Source organism: Bidens hawaiensis, unplaced genomic scaffold (genome assembly GCF_021521415.1).
Source record: "Bidens hawaiensis isolate Kalapana, Puna unplaced genomic scaffold, B.hawaiensis_p1.1 tig00027082_1, whole genome shotgun sequence".
In the NCBI taxonomy this organism is placed as follows: Eukaryota; Viridiplantae; Streptophyta; class Magnoliopsida; order Asterales; family Asteraceae; genus Bidens; species Bidens hawaiensis.
Window position 1 is genome coordinate 269,572 of NW_027494368.1, and position 14,945 is coordinate 284,516.

The window sequence follows — 14,945 nt, forward strand, 5'->3', positions numbered from 1 at the left end:
CAATCAAACGGCTCACATCTACTTCCGATATTTTCGTTGATCGTTTCGGTGCCATTCTACACAACATCAAGAAAATACATATAATCAATACCATCTCAAATCATAAAACACAATACATATTTCATTCATTAGTAAACATTGATACATATTACACAAACATCAGTTTACATACTTTCCAGTCAACATTACATAACTAAGTTTTAATACAAGGGCCCTATGTCGGCATCATCTCGACATAACCCGTAAAGGGGTCAGTGCTTTAATGATACCCAAAAGTATCTATAATGATATGCCCCAAAAGAGACCCACCCTAGGGGCCAGTGGTTGTATAATAACTAAACAAGATTCACTCCATGTTAGTATCACCACTAACTACTTACACAGAGTATCAAAAAAATGGTCCCTGTCTATCCCTAAACCCAAAACAACTAAACATGGTGGTAAACCAACCCCACCAACATCGCCACCAACACCACTAACACCGCCATCATAACCCGAACCCGACTCTCCATCCGGTCAAGCATCCATTGGGAGTATGAGCACTCCCTCTTCAGTTGGGCAATTGCATACTGATGATCCAGTATGCAATCACCCAAGTACATTCTCCTTTGGACTCCCACCGTCAAGGCGGCGGAGTGCTCGTTCACCTGTTCGGTGAGTGTTCGGAGCCAGTCCGCAGCATCCCGTTCCTGTCTCGGGAGACCCCACACCGGTAGAGTCGCAGGCTCGGGACGAGAGCTGGAGGACTCGCCCCTGCGAGTAGCAGGTCTGGGTGGGGGCGAGATAGGTCGGACCGGTGGAATACTGATCCGCGCCGTGAGGCGTGGTCCGAATCCAGGGGGTGCAGGAGCGACCTGTGGTGCGGGTGGGGTCGGGAATCTGGCCATCCTAGCTGAGGAGGACTGGCCGGAATTCCTCAAGCTAGCCTCGGAAGGCTCGGTGCTGGATGCTACAAGAGGGCTCCCGGAGTCCCCGGACCTGACCTCCTCCGGGTCCTCCTCGAACGACACACTGGGGGTTCTTGACATATTACCTGCACACAAGTTAACAAACATATAGTTCTTTCCATAGTGCAAATCATAATCAAATTAATATGCACTTACTTATACAACTTGACCACATAACAACATTATCACATATTTGCACATATGTTGCCAATTTTACCTATTAAAGTCCTCCGTGACTTCCCCTGAATTCCCTCGTGTAGACAAGTCTGTTATTATGTTTCGGACCATAATAACCCACTTGTCCATCCAAGTTCATCCCGATCTCGTCACAATATATATTTAGTTGATATTCAGATCCTATAATACTTGAGCTACTGGTTATATTTTAGGTATCTTTTAAAGACATCCTAATTCTTTATAACCGATGGCTCTGATACCAAGTTCTGTAACACCCCGTAACCGCAGCGGAAACGTACACGGGATGCAACAGACACATCTGATATCAACAGCATTGCTTATAAAGAAAATACCACTACATTAATTTATATCATATTACATTGTTGCTAGTTTCGTTACTGTCTAGGTGTTACACACGAATTTTACCGATAAGACATTAATATATTCATTACAAAATATAGATCAGCAAGCTTCCAACAAGTAGCACAGATCATTAAGCACATATCAATCATTCCAACTTGGGCATACCTAAAAAGCATGTAAAGAAAACGGGTCAACTACGAATAGTTGGTGAGTTTCACTAATTTAAATAAACACTGACAGATCATTTTAATAATCATTTATTAGTAATATAATTATGCTGGGAACTATGTTACCCCAGAACATTTCCATTAATCTTCTGGGAACTACGTTACCCCAGAAGAATAATAACCTCTGGGAACTATGTTACCCCAGAACAATAATAACCTCTGGGAACTATGTTACCCCAGAACAATAATAACCTCTGGGAACTATGTACCCCAGAACAATAATAACCTCTGGGAACTATGTTACCCCAGAACAATAATAACCTCTGGGAACTATGTTACCCCAGAACAATAATAACCTCTGGGAACTATGTTACCCCAGAACAATTCCACACGATAAACAATTTATATATTCTGTGCATCAAATCATATATATATAAATATACAAGTGTTTCCATACGATCGGTATGTACTTAAATACTTTAATAAAGACATGCTTTCCGCCCCGGGAAAATATTTAAAACAGTTCAATAAAAAGGGGCTCGTGAAAACTCACCTTTCTGTGAGTCGGGACATGATACAATGAACTGCTATAAGCCTGGATCTGTAATATAATATCTAGTCGTTACTATATAATTCCCATAAATTAAATACGTGTCAATCGGTACATCTGGGGACATTGTTAACCCATTACTGTACTCGATCCGGGGACAATGTTAACCCCGTGACACTTCTAAGGACCCAGATTGTGACATTACTTAGAGTCTGACGGTCAAAATTATCATTTTTTATGTTTTCCTTGATTTGCGTGCCTAGCACGGTTATCCGTTTTTAGTTTCAAAAAAATGAGTTTGCTCACAACCGACCCAAAAATGGTGTTTGACTGTTATTTTAGTTAAAGTGATGAAATTAGAGCTCGGTTTGGACACCCCGTTTGGCCGCGGGGCCCGTTTCCGTCCTTTAGGTGCCGGAAACAGTAAAATCGGGTAAAATTACCCAAATCATCCGAATTATTTTCGGATGATTTACTTTTATTTAATTTACTTAGTATTATGAAAATGGTCCATTTTTAGGTTTTTATATACCAGTCAGCTCGCTTATGCGAGTTTTGCCGGTTTACACGTTTTAAGCTTTAAAAATTTGTTTTTATGTTCTTTTTAACACAAATAATTACCCGTTTAGTCTCGGGTCTTGAAATTTTGCACAAAACTTATTTTGACAGTAAGAAATTTTACAAAAATTTTCCAGATTTAATTTTTATATTTACATTTATTTATCTATTTTTAATCATCATTAAAACACTAAATATGTCAAAAATACCAAAAGACTTTAGAAAAATCCCAAATTTTTCCGGGATGATCCCTGCCATCCTCATAACTCTCTGGAATTTTTCCAGAACCCAAAACTCATTTTTCAAGCCATTTTCACAAAAACCGAGCTAGAAAGCCCTAGAACTCGTTTTACCGAAAAGCCCCCTTAGACTTCTCCAACTGAGCTCAAATTTTGTGTGTGACTTTTATATGTTATAAAAAACTTATCCTAAATTTTCAGAATTTTTCATCAAGTTTAGATATTTTTCACCATTTTTGGCCAAAACCGAGCATTAAATTCACCAAATATTCATCTTTTATCGAACAATTACCAAAAATTCACAGATCTCATATTTTCATGTGTAGATCATCTCTGTGAAATTTCATGACCCGACTCTAAGCACACTACAATCTGTCCAAAATCATAGATCCAAACGAAAACCGAACTATCTTGTGTTTTCTAGCGTTAGATCGCAAAGATCTTGGTTTCTAGCCTTTGCTAGCCACTAGATACAACACTTACAAGCACAATAACACCATACCAAGCAAGTTACACCAACAATCAAACCATTTCTTTCATAGTGTCGGTTTTGATATAAAAACAAAGGTTTTAACCGTAAAAATCCGTTCTCGACTCTTTTTACTCATTTCTGGGACCAAGATCCCTTGTATAACTTGTATACATCTCTTGATCATGCAAGAGTCGGTTTCATCTCGGGTTTTCACCCGTCTTTCACATGGAAACTCATTTTACAAGATTTCAACCGTAAAATTTCGTTCTAAACTCTTTTAACTCATCACTTGGATCATTGTATAACTTGTATACATCACTTGATCATGCGAGAATCGGTTTCAACTCGGGTTTTCACCCATTTTTACATTTGAAACCTCCTTTTCTCAAGATCATGAAGTTGGAAACGAGATTCAAGCATTAAAACATGTGTTATACCTTGAGTTCTTGCCTAAAAAGCTTGGGTTTTGGATGGATGATGAAGAGGTTGAGAGGATTTGGAGTTGGAGAGTTAGAAAAAAAAGAAAATGAAATGTGTAAATGTGTGTGCATAGGGCCGGTTCTAATGGTGGTGTGGGGGGGCCCACATCTCAAACCATGGCCACTCATTTGGATTACGCAATCCGGATAATGTTGTGGATAATCTGGTTCAGTTCGTTTCTCGTTTAAACGCGTAATTCGGCTTAAAACGAGCCCAAAATGGTCGTTTTTCAGGTTAAAACAAAATTTACATAAAACCGACTTAAAAACTTTAAAAAAAACTTAACCCATGACGTTTATTGACTTAAAACATCATATTATTAATAATTACGCATCTTTTTCGGCTTGATCGATCGTCTCTTGCTTGGTTTGATGTTAAAGGTTTCGTTTATCGTACCGACGTACTAATAAATCGAAATCCTTTTTCTGTGCTATAATTCACTTATCCCGAAGCATTAATACTTCGTAAACATCACTAAACATCATATTCTTCGTCTATAATGTAATTCCCGATTCGTTCGGGTTTCAATAATCGTTCATTGGTTAATTGTAATTCCAATACGATTCACTATATAATCGAGTATGATTCGTACTATGAATCATATATACTCGTATAAACGTACTATAACTCATATAATCAATATTAAATGACACGTAAATAGTATATACCGGCTAGGGTATACCTGGATTTGCCGGAATCGTTACAATAACCCACAATGGGTCAGTGCTTGAATGATACCCAAAAGTATCTATAATGATATACCCCAAAAGAGACCCCCTAAGGGCCAGTGGTTGTATTATAACTACCCAAGATTCACTCTTTGTTAGCATCACCACTTAACTGCTTACACAGAGTATCAAAAATCGGTTCATGACTTCTACCATCCTAACATCACTAAACACGGTGGTATACCAACCCCACCAACACAGCCACCAACACCACCATCACAGCCAGCATAACCCGGATCCGCGTCTCCATCCGGCCGATCATCTACTGGGAGTATGAGCACTCCCTCTTCAGCTGCGCAATCGCATACTGGTGGTCCAGTATGCAGTCCCCCAGATACATCCGCCTCTGCACTCCCACTGTCAAGGCGGCGGAGTGCTCATTCACCTGCTCGGTGAGCACTCGAAGCCATGCCGCCGCGTCCCTTTCCTGCCTAGGGAGACCCCACACAGGTGGAGTCACAGGCTCGGGCTGGGAGCGGGAGGACTCGCCCCTGCGGGTAGCAGGTCTGGGTGGAGGCGAGGTAGGTGGGACATGAGGGACACTGATCCGCGCCGTGAGGCGGGGTCCGAATCCGGGAGGGACAGGGATGGCCTGTGGTGCGGGTGGGGTAGGGGATCTGACAATCCTGACTGGGGAGGACTGGCCAGAGCTCCTACGACTAGCCTCGCTAGGCTCAGAGCTGGATGATACGCGTAGGCTCCCAGAGTTCCCGGAGCTGACTTCCTCCGGGTCCTCCTCCAGCGACAAACTAGGAGTTCTCGACATTCTTACCTGCACACAAGTTAACAAACATATAGTTCTTTCCATAGTGTAAATCATAATCAAATTAATATGCACTTACTTATACAACTTGACCACATAACAATATTATCATATATTTGCACATATGTTGCCAATTTTACCTATTAAAGTCCCCCGTGACTTCCCCTGAATTCCTTCGTGCGGACAAGTCTGTTATTATGTTCCGGACCATAATAACTCACTTGTCCATCCAAGTTCATCCAGATCTCGTCACTATAAATTATTAGTTGATATTCAGATCCTATAATACTTGAGCTACTGGTTATATTTTAGGTATCTTTTTAAAGACATCGTAATTCTTTATAACCAATGGCTCTGATACCAAGTTCTGTAACACCCCGTAACCGCAGCGGAAACGTAAACGGGATGCAACAGACACATCTGATATCAACAGCATTACTTATAAAGAAAACACCACTACATTAATTTAAACGTATTACATTGTTCCGAGTTTCGTTACCGTCTAGGCGTTATCACATAAGTTTTACCGATTGTATGTTAACATGTTTAATACAAAATATAGACCCTTAAGCTTCCACAAAATAGCACACATCATCAAGCACGTATCACTCATTCCAATTTGGGTGTACCTAGAAAGCATGTAAAGAAAACGGGTCAACTACGAATAGTTGGTGAGTTTCACTAATTTAAATAAACCATGACAAATCATTATAATAATCATAAATTAGCGATGTAATTATGCTGAGCCTACAAGTGAAACCTCTGTTAACCCAGAAACACATCTAATAACCTCTGGGGACACTGTTAACCCAGAAACACATTTAATAACCTCTGGGGACACTGTTAAACCAGAAACACATTTAATAACCTCTGGGGACACTGTTAACCCAGAAACACATTTAATAACCTCTGTGGACACTGTTAACCCAGAAATACATTTAATAACCTCTGGGGACACTGTTAACCCAGAACACTGTTTCGGGCCTTACAATATTAGCAACTCAGACAATTACCATCTTAATACATTACCGTACGATTCCCGTACAATAAACATTATATAAATACATTCATTTCCATGCGATCGGCATGTACTTAAACACTTTGATAAAAACATGCTTTCCGCCCCGGGAAAATATTTAAAACAGTTCAGTAAAAAAAAGGGGCTCGTGAAACTCACCTTCTCGTGAGTCAGTATGTAGTACAGTGAACAGCTATGAGCCTGAATCTGTAATATGATACCTAAGTCGTTACTATACAATTTCCATAAATTAAATCCGTGTCAACCGGTACATCTGGGGACACTGTTAACCAAGTACCGTACACGATCCGGGGACAATGTTAACCCCGAAACACTCCTCAGGACTTAGATTGTGATATCACTTAGAGTTCTTTAGTCAAAACTACCATTAGTTTGTTTTCTCGTTTTGCGTGCCTAGCACGGTTATCCGTCTTTATGTTTTCAAAAATGAGTTTGGTCACATACGACCCGAAAATAGTTGTTACTGATATTTTAATTAAAGTGGTGAAATTAGAGCTCGGTTTAGACACCCCGTTTGGCCGCGGGGCCCGTTTCCGTCTTTAATATACCGGAAACTGCTAAATCGGGTAAAATTACCCAAATCATCCAAATTATTTTCGGATGATTTATTTTTACTTGATTAACTTAGTTTCATGAAAATAGTTCATTTTTAAAGTTTTTATACACCGGTCAGCTCGCTTAGGCGAACTTTGCCGGTTTACGCGTTTTAAGCTTTAAAAGTTTGTTTTTATGTTCTTTTTAGCACAAATAAATATTCGCTTAGTCTCGGATCTTGAAATTTTGAACAAATCACTTTTTGATAGTAAGGAATTTTATAAAAATATTTCCAGAATTAATTTTTATATTTAACATTTATTTATCTATTTTTAAACGTCATTGAAACACCAAATATGTCGAAAATACCAAACGACCTTAGAAAAATCCCAAATTTTTCTGGGATGACCCCCTGCCATCCACATAGTTCCCTGTAATTTTTCCAGAACCAAAATCTCATTTTTCATGCAATTTTCACCAAACCGAGCTAGAAAACCCTAGAACTTGTTTTACCGAAAATCCTATTTAAACTCCTCCAATGGATCTGAAATTTTGTGTGTGACTTTTATATGTTATAAGAAACTTATCTGAATTTTTCCAGAATTTTTCATGATGTTTAGCTATTTTTCACCATTTTTAGCCAAAACCGAGCATTAAATTCACCAAATATTCGTCCTTTATCCAAAAATTACCAAATTTTCACAGATCTCATATTTTCATGTGTAGATCATCTCTGTGAAATTTCATGACCCAACTCTAAGTCTATCATAATCTGTCCAAATCATATAAATCATACGAAAAACCGAACTACCTTGTGTTTCTAGCTTTAGATCGCCAAGATCTTGCTTTCTAGCCTTTGCTAGCAACTAGATATAACACCTACAAGCACAATAACACAACACCAAGCAAGTTACACCCACAATCAAGCCATTTCTTTCATGGTTTCGGTTAAGACATCAAAACAAAGATTTTAACCGTAAAAATTCGTTTTTGACTCTTTTAACTCCTTTCTTGGACCAAGATCCCTTGTATAACTTGTATACATCACTTGATCATGCAAGAATCGGTTTCATCTCGGGTTTTCACCCATTTTCCACTTGAAACCTCATTTTCTCAAGATTATGGAGTTAAAACTATGAATCAACCATTAAAACCATGTTTATACCTTGTGAATCTTGTTAGAAATCAAAGGTTTTTGGTTGAATGTATGTAGGGTTGAGAGGATTTGGAGAGTTGAGATGTTAAAAAAAGAAAATGATATGTTAAAGTGTATCAAGTGGACCGATCGGTCCATGTTATGGTGTGGGGTGGGGCCCACATCTCAAATCTTGGCCACACATTCGGATTGCGTAATCCGGATAATGTTGTGGATAATCTGGTTCAGTTCGTTTTTCGGTTAAATGTTTAATTCCGCTTAAAACGAGGCCAAAACGGTCGTTTTTCGGCTTAAAAATAAAATTTATATAAAACCGATTTAAAAACTTTAAAAACTTAAACCATGACATTTATTGACTTAACACATCATATTGTCGGTAATTGTGCATCTTTTTCGGCTTGATCGATCGTCTCTTGCTTGGTTTGATATTAAAGGTTTCGTTTAACGTACCGACGTACCATTAAATCGAAATCCTTTTTCTGTGCTATAATTCACTTATCCCGAAGCTTTAATACTTCGTAAACCTTACTAAACATCATATATTTCGTCTATAATGTAATCCCCGATTCGTTCGGGTTTCAATAACCGTTCATCGGTTAATCGTAATTCCAATACGACTAGTTGTACATTCGAGTATAATTCGTACTGTGAATCTTATATACTCGTATAAACACATTATAATTCATATATTCAGTATTAAATAACACATAAATGGTATATTCCGGCTAGGGTATACCTGAATTTGCCGGAATCGTTACATAAAGGAACCATGTTAAGCAAATCGCAATCTCCGGCAATGGACATTGAGACAAAGCACATGCAAGCAATTCCATATGCTTCAGCGATTGGCTCTATCATGTAAGCTATATTGTGAACTAGACCTGACGTCTCGTATGCTTTAAGAATGAATAACCGTTTTCAGCAAAGTCCTGGCGTTGCCCATTAGACTGCAGTGAAGGACATTCTAAGGTACTTGAAAAGGACCAAGGATATGTTCTTAGTGTTTGGATGAGTGGAAGAAGAGCACACTGTAAGGGGTTACACTAATGCTAGCTTCCAGACTGACCGAGATGATTCTCACTCACAATCAGTATTTTTATTCACTCTCAATGGAGGAGCCATTTACTGGAAAAACTCCAAGCAAAGTGGGGTGGCGGATTCCACCACTGAGTATGAATACATAGCTGCATCAGATCCCGCTAAGGAAGCTGCTTTGATGAAGAAGTTCATAGCTGATCTCGATGTGGTTCCAGTATTCGCAAACCAATCGAGGTGTTCTGTGATAACACCGGTGCTATTCCTCAGGCCAAAGAGCCCCGATCTCATCACAGATCCAAACACATTTTAGAGTTTTTTACCAAAATGGGGTGGGTGGAAAAACTATTTACCAAAATAGGTGATTTGAAAAGTATTTACTAAAATAGGTTTTTTCTCCTTTACATCCTTATTTAACTAATTTATTATAATTCTTTCTTTTTATTATTTTTATTTAATTAAGCCGGGTTTTTTACCAAAATGGGGTGGGTGGAAAAACTATTTACCAAAATAGGTGATTTAAAAAGTATTTACTAAAATAGGTATTTTCTCCATTACATCCTTATTTAACTAATTTATTATAATTCTTTCTTTTTATTATTTTTATTTAATTAAGCCATTGTTATTATCTGTTATTTTTTTAATAACTAATTAATTATTGTCTATCTTATTAAACTAAGATGTCAGGTTTATAGAGTTTTCAATTTTAGAAGCTAAATTTTAGTTTGTTAATCTTTTGTTTAAGATATACCTTTTATTTATTTTTTTAAACAATCTTTTTTATTATAATTTTATTATTTTTTCTATTTAATATAAAAAAATAAACAGCACTATTATGATGATTTACAATAAATCTTAATTTTATAAGACAAACAAATTTATATGTTAAATAAAATTTTAAAATCTCCTACGCACACGAGACAAATGAGAATTTATAAACTAATTACTATTTTTTATAAAAAAATTATCAATTTATTAGCTTCATGGACTATTGGCTTCCGTAAGGAAAATATAAAAAGGAGTAAAAAATAAGAATTTTTAGGTCTCGAAAATCCGTATTTATTTAACTAATAAAGTCAATCATTTGTTATCATCGCAACAAAATATTCATGAATACTACGTATAAAGTCATCATTTTGATATTGAGATCGGTAATGAATCGACTTGAAGGGTTCGAGTTTGACCTAACCAATATGTTTATACAGTTCTTGTGTTCTTATGTTGAATTCACAATTCCTTTTTATTGTATTTATTACAATGATGTTTGGTTAGGAAATAAGGTTTAAGAATATGTTATATATAGGTTTTAGTAATTAAAATAAAGGAACATAAAGAAGTTTTAATTTCAAACAAAAAAGTGAAAATATAAAGAAATGGTCTATGCAGTTCCATTTTATCAATTTCGATAGATTTTGTATGGATATACATTTGTACCTTTTTTATCTTGTTTTTAATTGTATTTTGTCCAATGAGATTTGGTAAGAGAGAAATAAGTTTTTTAAAAATACCTATTTTGATAAATACTTTTCAAATCACCTATTTTGGTAAATAGTTTTTTCATCCACCCCATTTTGGTAAAAAAACTCTATTATATTTTAATAAATTTTTTAATTCACGCATTTTTATGGATAAAAGGGGTTACAAATTGGGCAAATTGCGACACGTGGCGCCCAGTCAGCAAAGGATATTAATTTGTTTTTGGGGTGTAAGGTCATCCTTTATGGTGAGGGGCTTCAAAGCCCTTCCCAGTGTCACGTCAGCGCCACGTGGGCACTGGGGGCTTCAAAGCCCCACCCCAAAGATGCGCCCCTCTATGGTGCGGGGGCTTCGAAGCCCCTTAATTTTTTTTTAATTTAATAAACTAACAAATTTTAATAATAAAATACAAACTTAATTAACTAAAAAACATAAAAAACATACAGATAGAAAAAAATAAAATTGGAAACATAAAAAAAAACATACAAATAAAATAAAATTTGAAACTTAATTAAACTACTATTCGGCGTCCGAGTCGTCGTTTGCGTATTTTGCCATTATCCTTGCTTTTTTTCTCCAAAAACGCCCGCGTGGCCGGATCTAGATGCGAGAGATCCTTTGCGAGGAGCTTGAAGTCCTTCTCTCGTTGCCGCTCCGATTTAGCCTTCTTACTTTCTTCGTGCATGGCTTTGTATTCCGCATGCATCGTTTTTCTTTCTTCGTGTATTATCTTGAGTTCCTCTTTCGAGTGTTTTTTGTCCTCGCAAAACTCTTTAGTTCATCTCCTTTTAGTTGGACCAAGACATTAGGAGTTGGTTTATCTTTTTGGTCTAGTCGATTTAGTTAGCCGTTGCCAGACCACATGTGGTTTCCTAGCCGTTGATTAGGTTAATTTGCAAGTCAAGTTATTTAATCTTTAATATTGAATTACCTTTTTTTCCCTAGGTTTGTTAGGATTACGATCCTTAGTGGAATTTGTGATTTTGATACAGACCAAGTAATAAATCTATTGGGTACTTAGAAAATCAACCGTGCTTTATCCTCTTTTCTAGACATTTTAGGGGTCTTTAGTAAAACTGACCGTGGGGGCCTATTTTCCCTAACTATTGTCTAGTGAGATCATCTTTAGAATCCGGTTTTATGTGTTCGTTGTCACCCGAGCGTCGTTGATAGTCGTTAAGATACCTTACCTAGGTGTTTCCCCTTTATCATATTCGAGAGCTCCGTTAGTGCCGTTAAGTTTTCTTGTTAGTTTCGTTAAGTTAAGTAACTTAGTTAAATAAGTATAAAAGAAATAAAAAAAATAATAAAATCAAATAGAAATATTTTAAGGTAGGACTTGGATTAGGGTTTATAATCTGAGCCGTTCTCACGTGTCTTCGAGTTCGATATCCAGACTTTCCTGATCTTTGCTATACGCGACCAGTACACTTGCCGTTTGTGTGAACTAGGATAGATTGTTTGGTTTTTAAAGCTTAGTTGCGATTCGTGTTTTATTTATATATATATATTCTCACATCATTAGGCTACGGTTAGCTTCTATGTGCAACTATGGACTCGTGTCTTGCTTGTATAATCAAGATCTATCACGAACTAGGCTCAGTTTTGGCTTTGGATCTTGAGCTGTGATATTAGAGAGTGTCTGTGTGTGTTTTTGAGTGTGTAGGGAGGCTAGAAGATAAGAATGATGGTTTGTGTGTGTTTTTGATGGTGTAGGCTATGGTGTAGAGATGAATAAAATTGGAAATGATTAGGGTTTAAGGGGTATTTATACTCCTTTAAGCCCATGAACCTATGTCTCATATTTCCTTTTTGGTCCATATTTATTCCATTTAATTAGCCTACTTAACCGTTCATCTTTATTATTTTATTAATTCTCTACTACTTCAATTAAACTTTTCCATCATAAATAATAATATATAAAATATTATTCTTGGAAATTCTAGGATGTTACAAGTCTATCCCCCCCTTAAAAGAGGTTTCGGGTAGTTTATTGCTTTCTGGGTCATCCTTCTTACTCCTGACTTTGCAGTCACCGAGTGGTGTTCATGTGTTTTAGCTATTAAGGTAGCTTGTCCATGAGGCCCTCTCTGTACCAAGTCTCGTCTCGTATTCCCAAGGGACTTTGTTTTATATTATATTAATGCTAACGCCTAAGACGACGCTTTATCACAACACAAATATTCATCATAACCAACATGCATTCAAGATAATTCATATCATAATTAATTTAAACAGTCACCAGTCTAAACTTTAATATAAAATAACACGTGTCAAGTCATTAGAATACAACTTATGGCTAGTAACTAGCCTTCTTGAACGGTTTTTTCTAAGCATACAGAGGAAACTGTTAAACTTCAAACATTCTTCTCTGCTTCACGTCCTTCTTTCGGCTTCTTGCAGTCCCTTGCTAGATGTCTACGTCCTCCATAGTTGTCACACCTATGGTAATCCTTACACTCCCAGGAGGAATGCCCTTCTTTTCCACACCTGAAGCACACGCCTAAACCCATTCTGCACTCTCCCGAGTGTTTCTTCCCACAATTTCCACAGATCGGGAACTCATCCTTCCTTGCCTTATTCTTAAGGGAATCTTCTTCATTAACTTCGTCGGGTTTTGGGGCTGGGTTCTTTCTCTTCATTTCAATTATCTCCTCTTCACTGATGGAAAGGTCATCATAAACCATCTCGGCCAATTTCATAGCTAAGTCAAATGTTGTGGGTTTATTAGCCCTAACCAGTTTTCGGACACTTTGTGGTAGTCCTCTGATGTAGCACTTGATCCTCTTCGCTTCAGTATTAACCATGTCGGTAACCAACCTAGACATGCGGTTGAATTCAGTGGTGTATTTACGGTGTGTCATTTTTCCCCCCTTCAGATTCAAAAACCTCATCTCAGCCCTCTTAACTTCAATATCGGAACAAAAGTGTTTCAGGACCATCTCCTTCAAGTCATCCCACTTCATGGCCTTGATCTCTCCTCGGGTCTTTCTCTGTTCCACAGTTTCCCACCAGAACATAGCCTCATTGCCAAATGACTGGGTGGCATAACCCATCGCTTGATCGGGTCGGCACTCACTAATTCGAATAACCTTGTCCATTGCGGTTATCCACTGAAGAGTAGCTGTCGCGTCCTCCAAGCCAGTTAACTTTTGTGGGTCGCAACCTTTGAATGACTTATAGTTACACCACCACGTCCTTGCTTTCTCTCATCAGCCTTCACAGATCGGACTTCACTTGAATCGCATTCCTCATCATCAGCTCTCTTACCATCATCTCCTTCCCTCTCAACGGTCCTCACATGGCTTCCAGCAGACTTTTCAGGTTGCAGGTTCTTTACTGCAGTAACTATATCTTGAGCAATGGCAGCTTGAACCGCAAAATCAAGTTGATACCCCTCATTGTTGCTCAGATTCCGTCCAGCTGCACTTCCTTCTTCCCTTGTGTTAGTAGCTGATTCTACAGAAGATTCCCGGGTAATGCGTGGCATACCACGATGTCCAGTGCGACCTTTCTGGCCAAAAACTTTCCTTGCTCCAGCCATTCGTATTCTATAAGGAAACACAAACTTCATCAGTCAAGGAACCGTTTAGTACAAGGATAGTAAGGCTAACAGGTAATAACAGTGGCCAGCCGGGATTAGCTGATCACGTTACTTTCCGTGTCCTATACATTTCCCTTCGTGAATCCATTTGTACTAGTTCTACTTTTACACTGTTAGACAATCAAACAATTCATATAATCATATACTCCTATCTCTAGTAATTAAGCCATCTTACTTACACATTCTTACATTACACATGAAAATAATCATGTACTTTACCTTTACTCAGCTTGCTTGAGTGACACATGGCTATCTTGAATTGTCATCTTCTTTCTTTTCTTACTCATGTCTCATTCTCTGTTTGAGTCTAAGCATGCAGGATGCTTAATTCTCTCGAACTTATGCTCTGATACCAACTTGTAAGGCCCCGATCCCGGTGCCCTACATTTTACGTCGGATTTACTCATAAACACAGTTCTACAAATCAAAGTTAATTAAAACCTTTCGCGGAAACGTAAACTTAAATCATTCGTTACAAAAACATTCAAACTTGTCTTTAAAACATAACATGAAACTTCATATTTTAAACATCATTTCTTCCATCTTTAGATGCCAGCTGTTCAATCCATGTCATGTGCCATCCCCATGCTAGCTCATTAAACATATTTACCTGCGTGCATACTAAAAGTTAGCTACGCTGAGTGAGTTCTAGTTAAT

At 37.7% G+C, this 14,945-nt stretch overlaps 1 protein-coding gene across 1 annotated transcript; it reads right to left on the reverse strand.

Moving 5' to 3' along the window:
* Positions 1 to 13,041: 13,041 nt before the first annotated feature.
* Positions 13,042 to 13,785, reverse strand: LOC143574683 (uncharacterized). The gene has a single exon (XM_077059250.1). The coding sequence runs from the start codon at positions 13,783 to 13,785 to the stop codon at positions 13,042 to 13,044; it is 744 nt and encodes a 247-aa protein (XP_076915365.1).
* Positions 13,786 to 14,945: the final 1,160 nt, after the last annotated feature.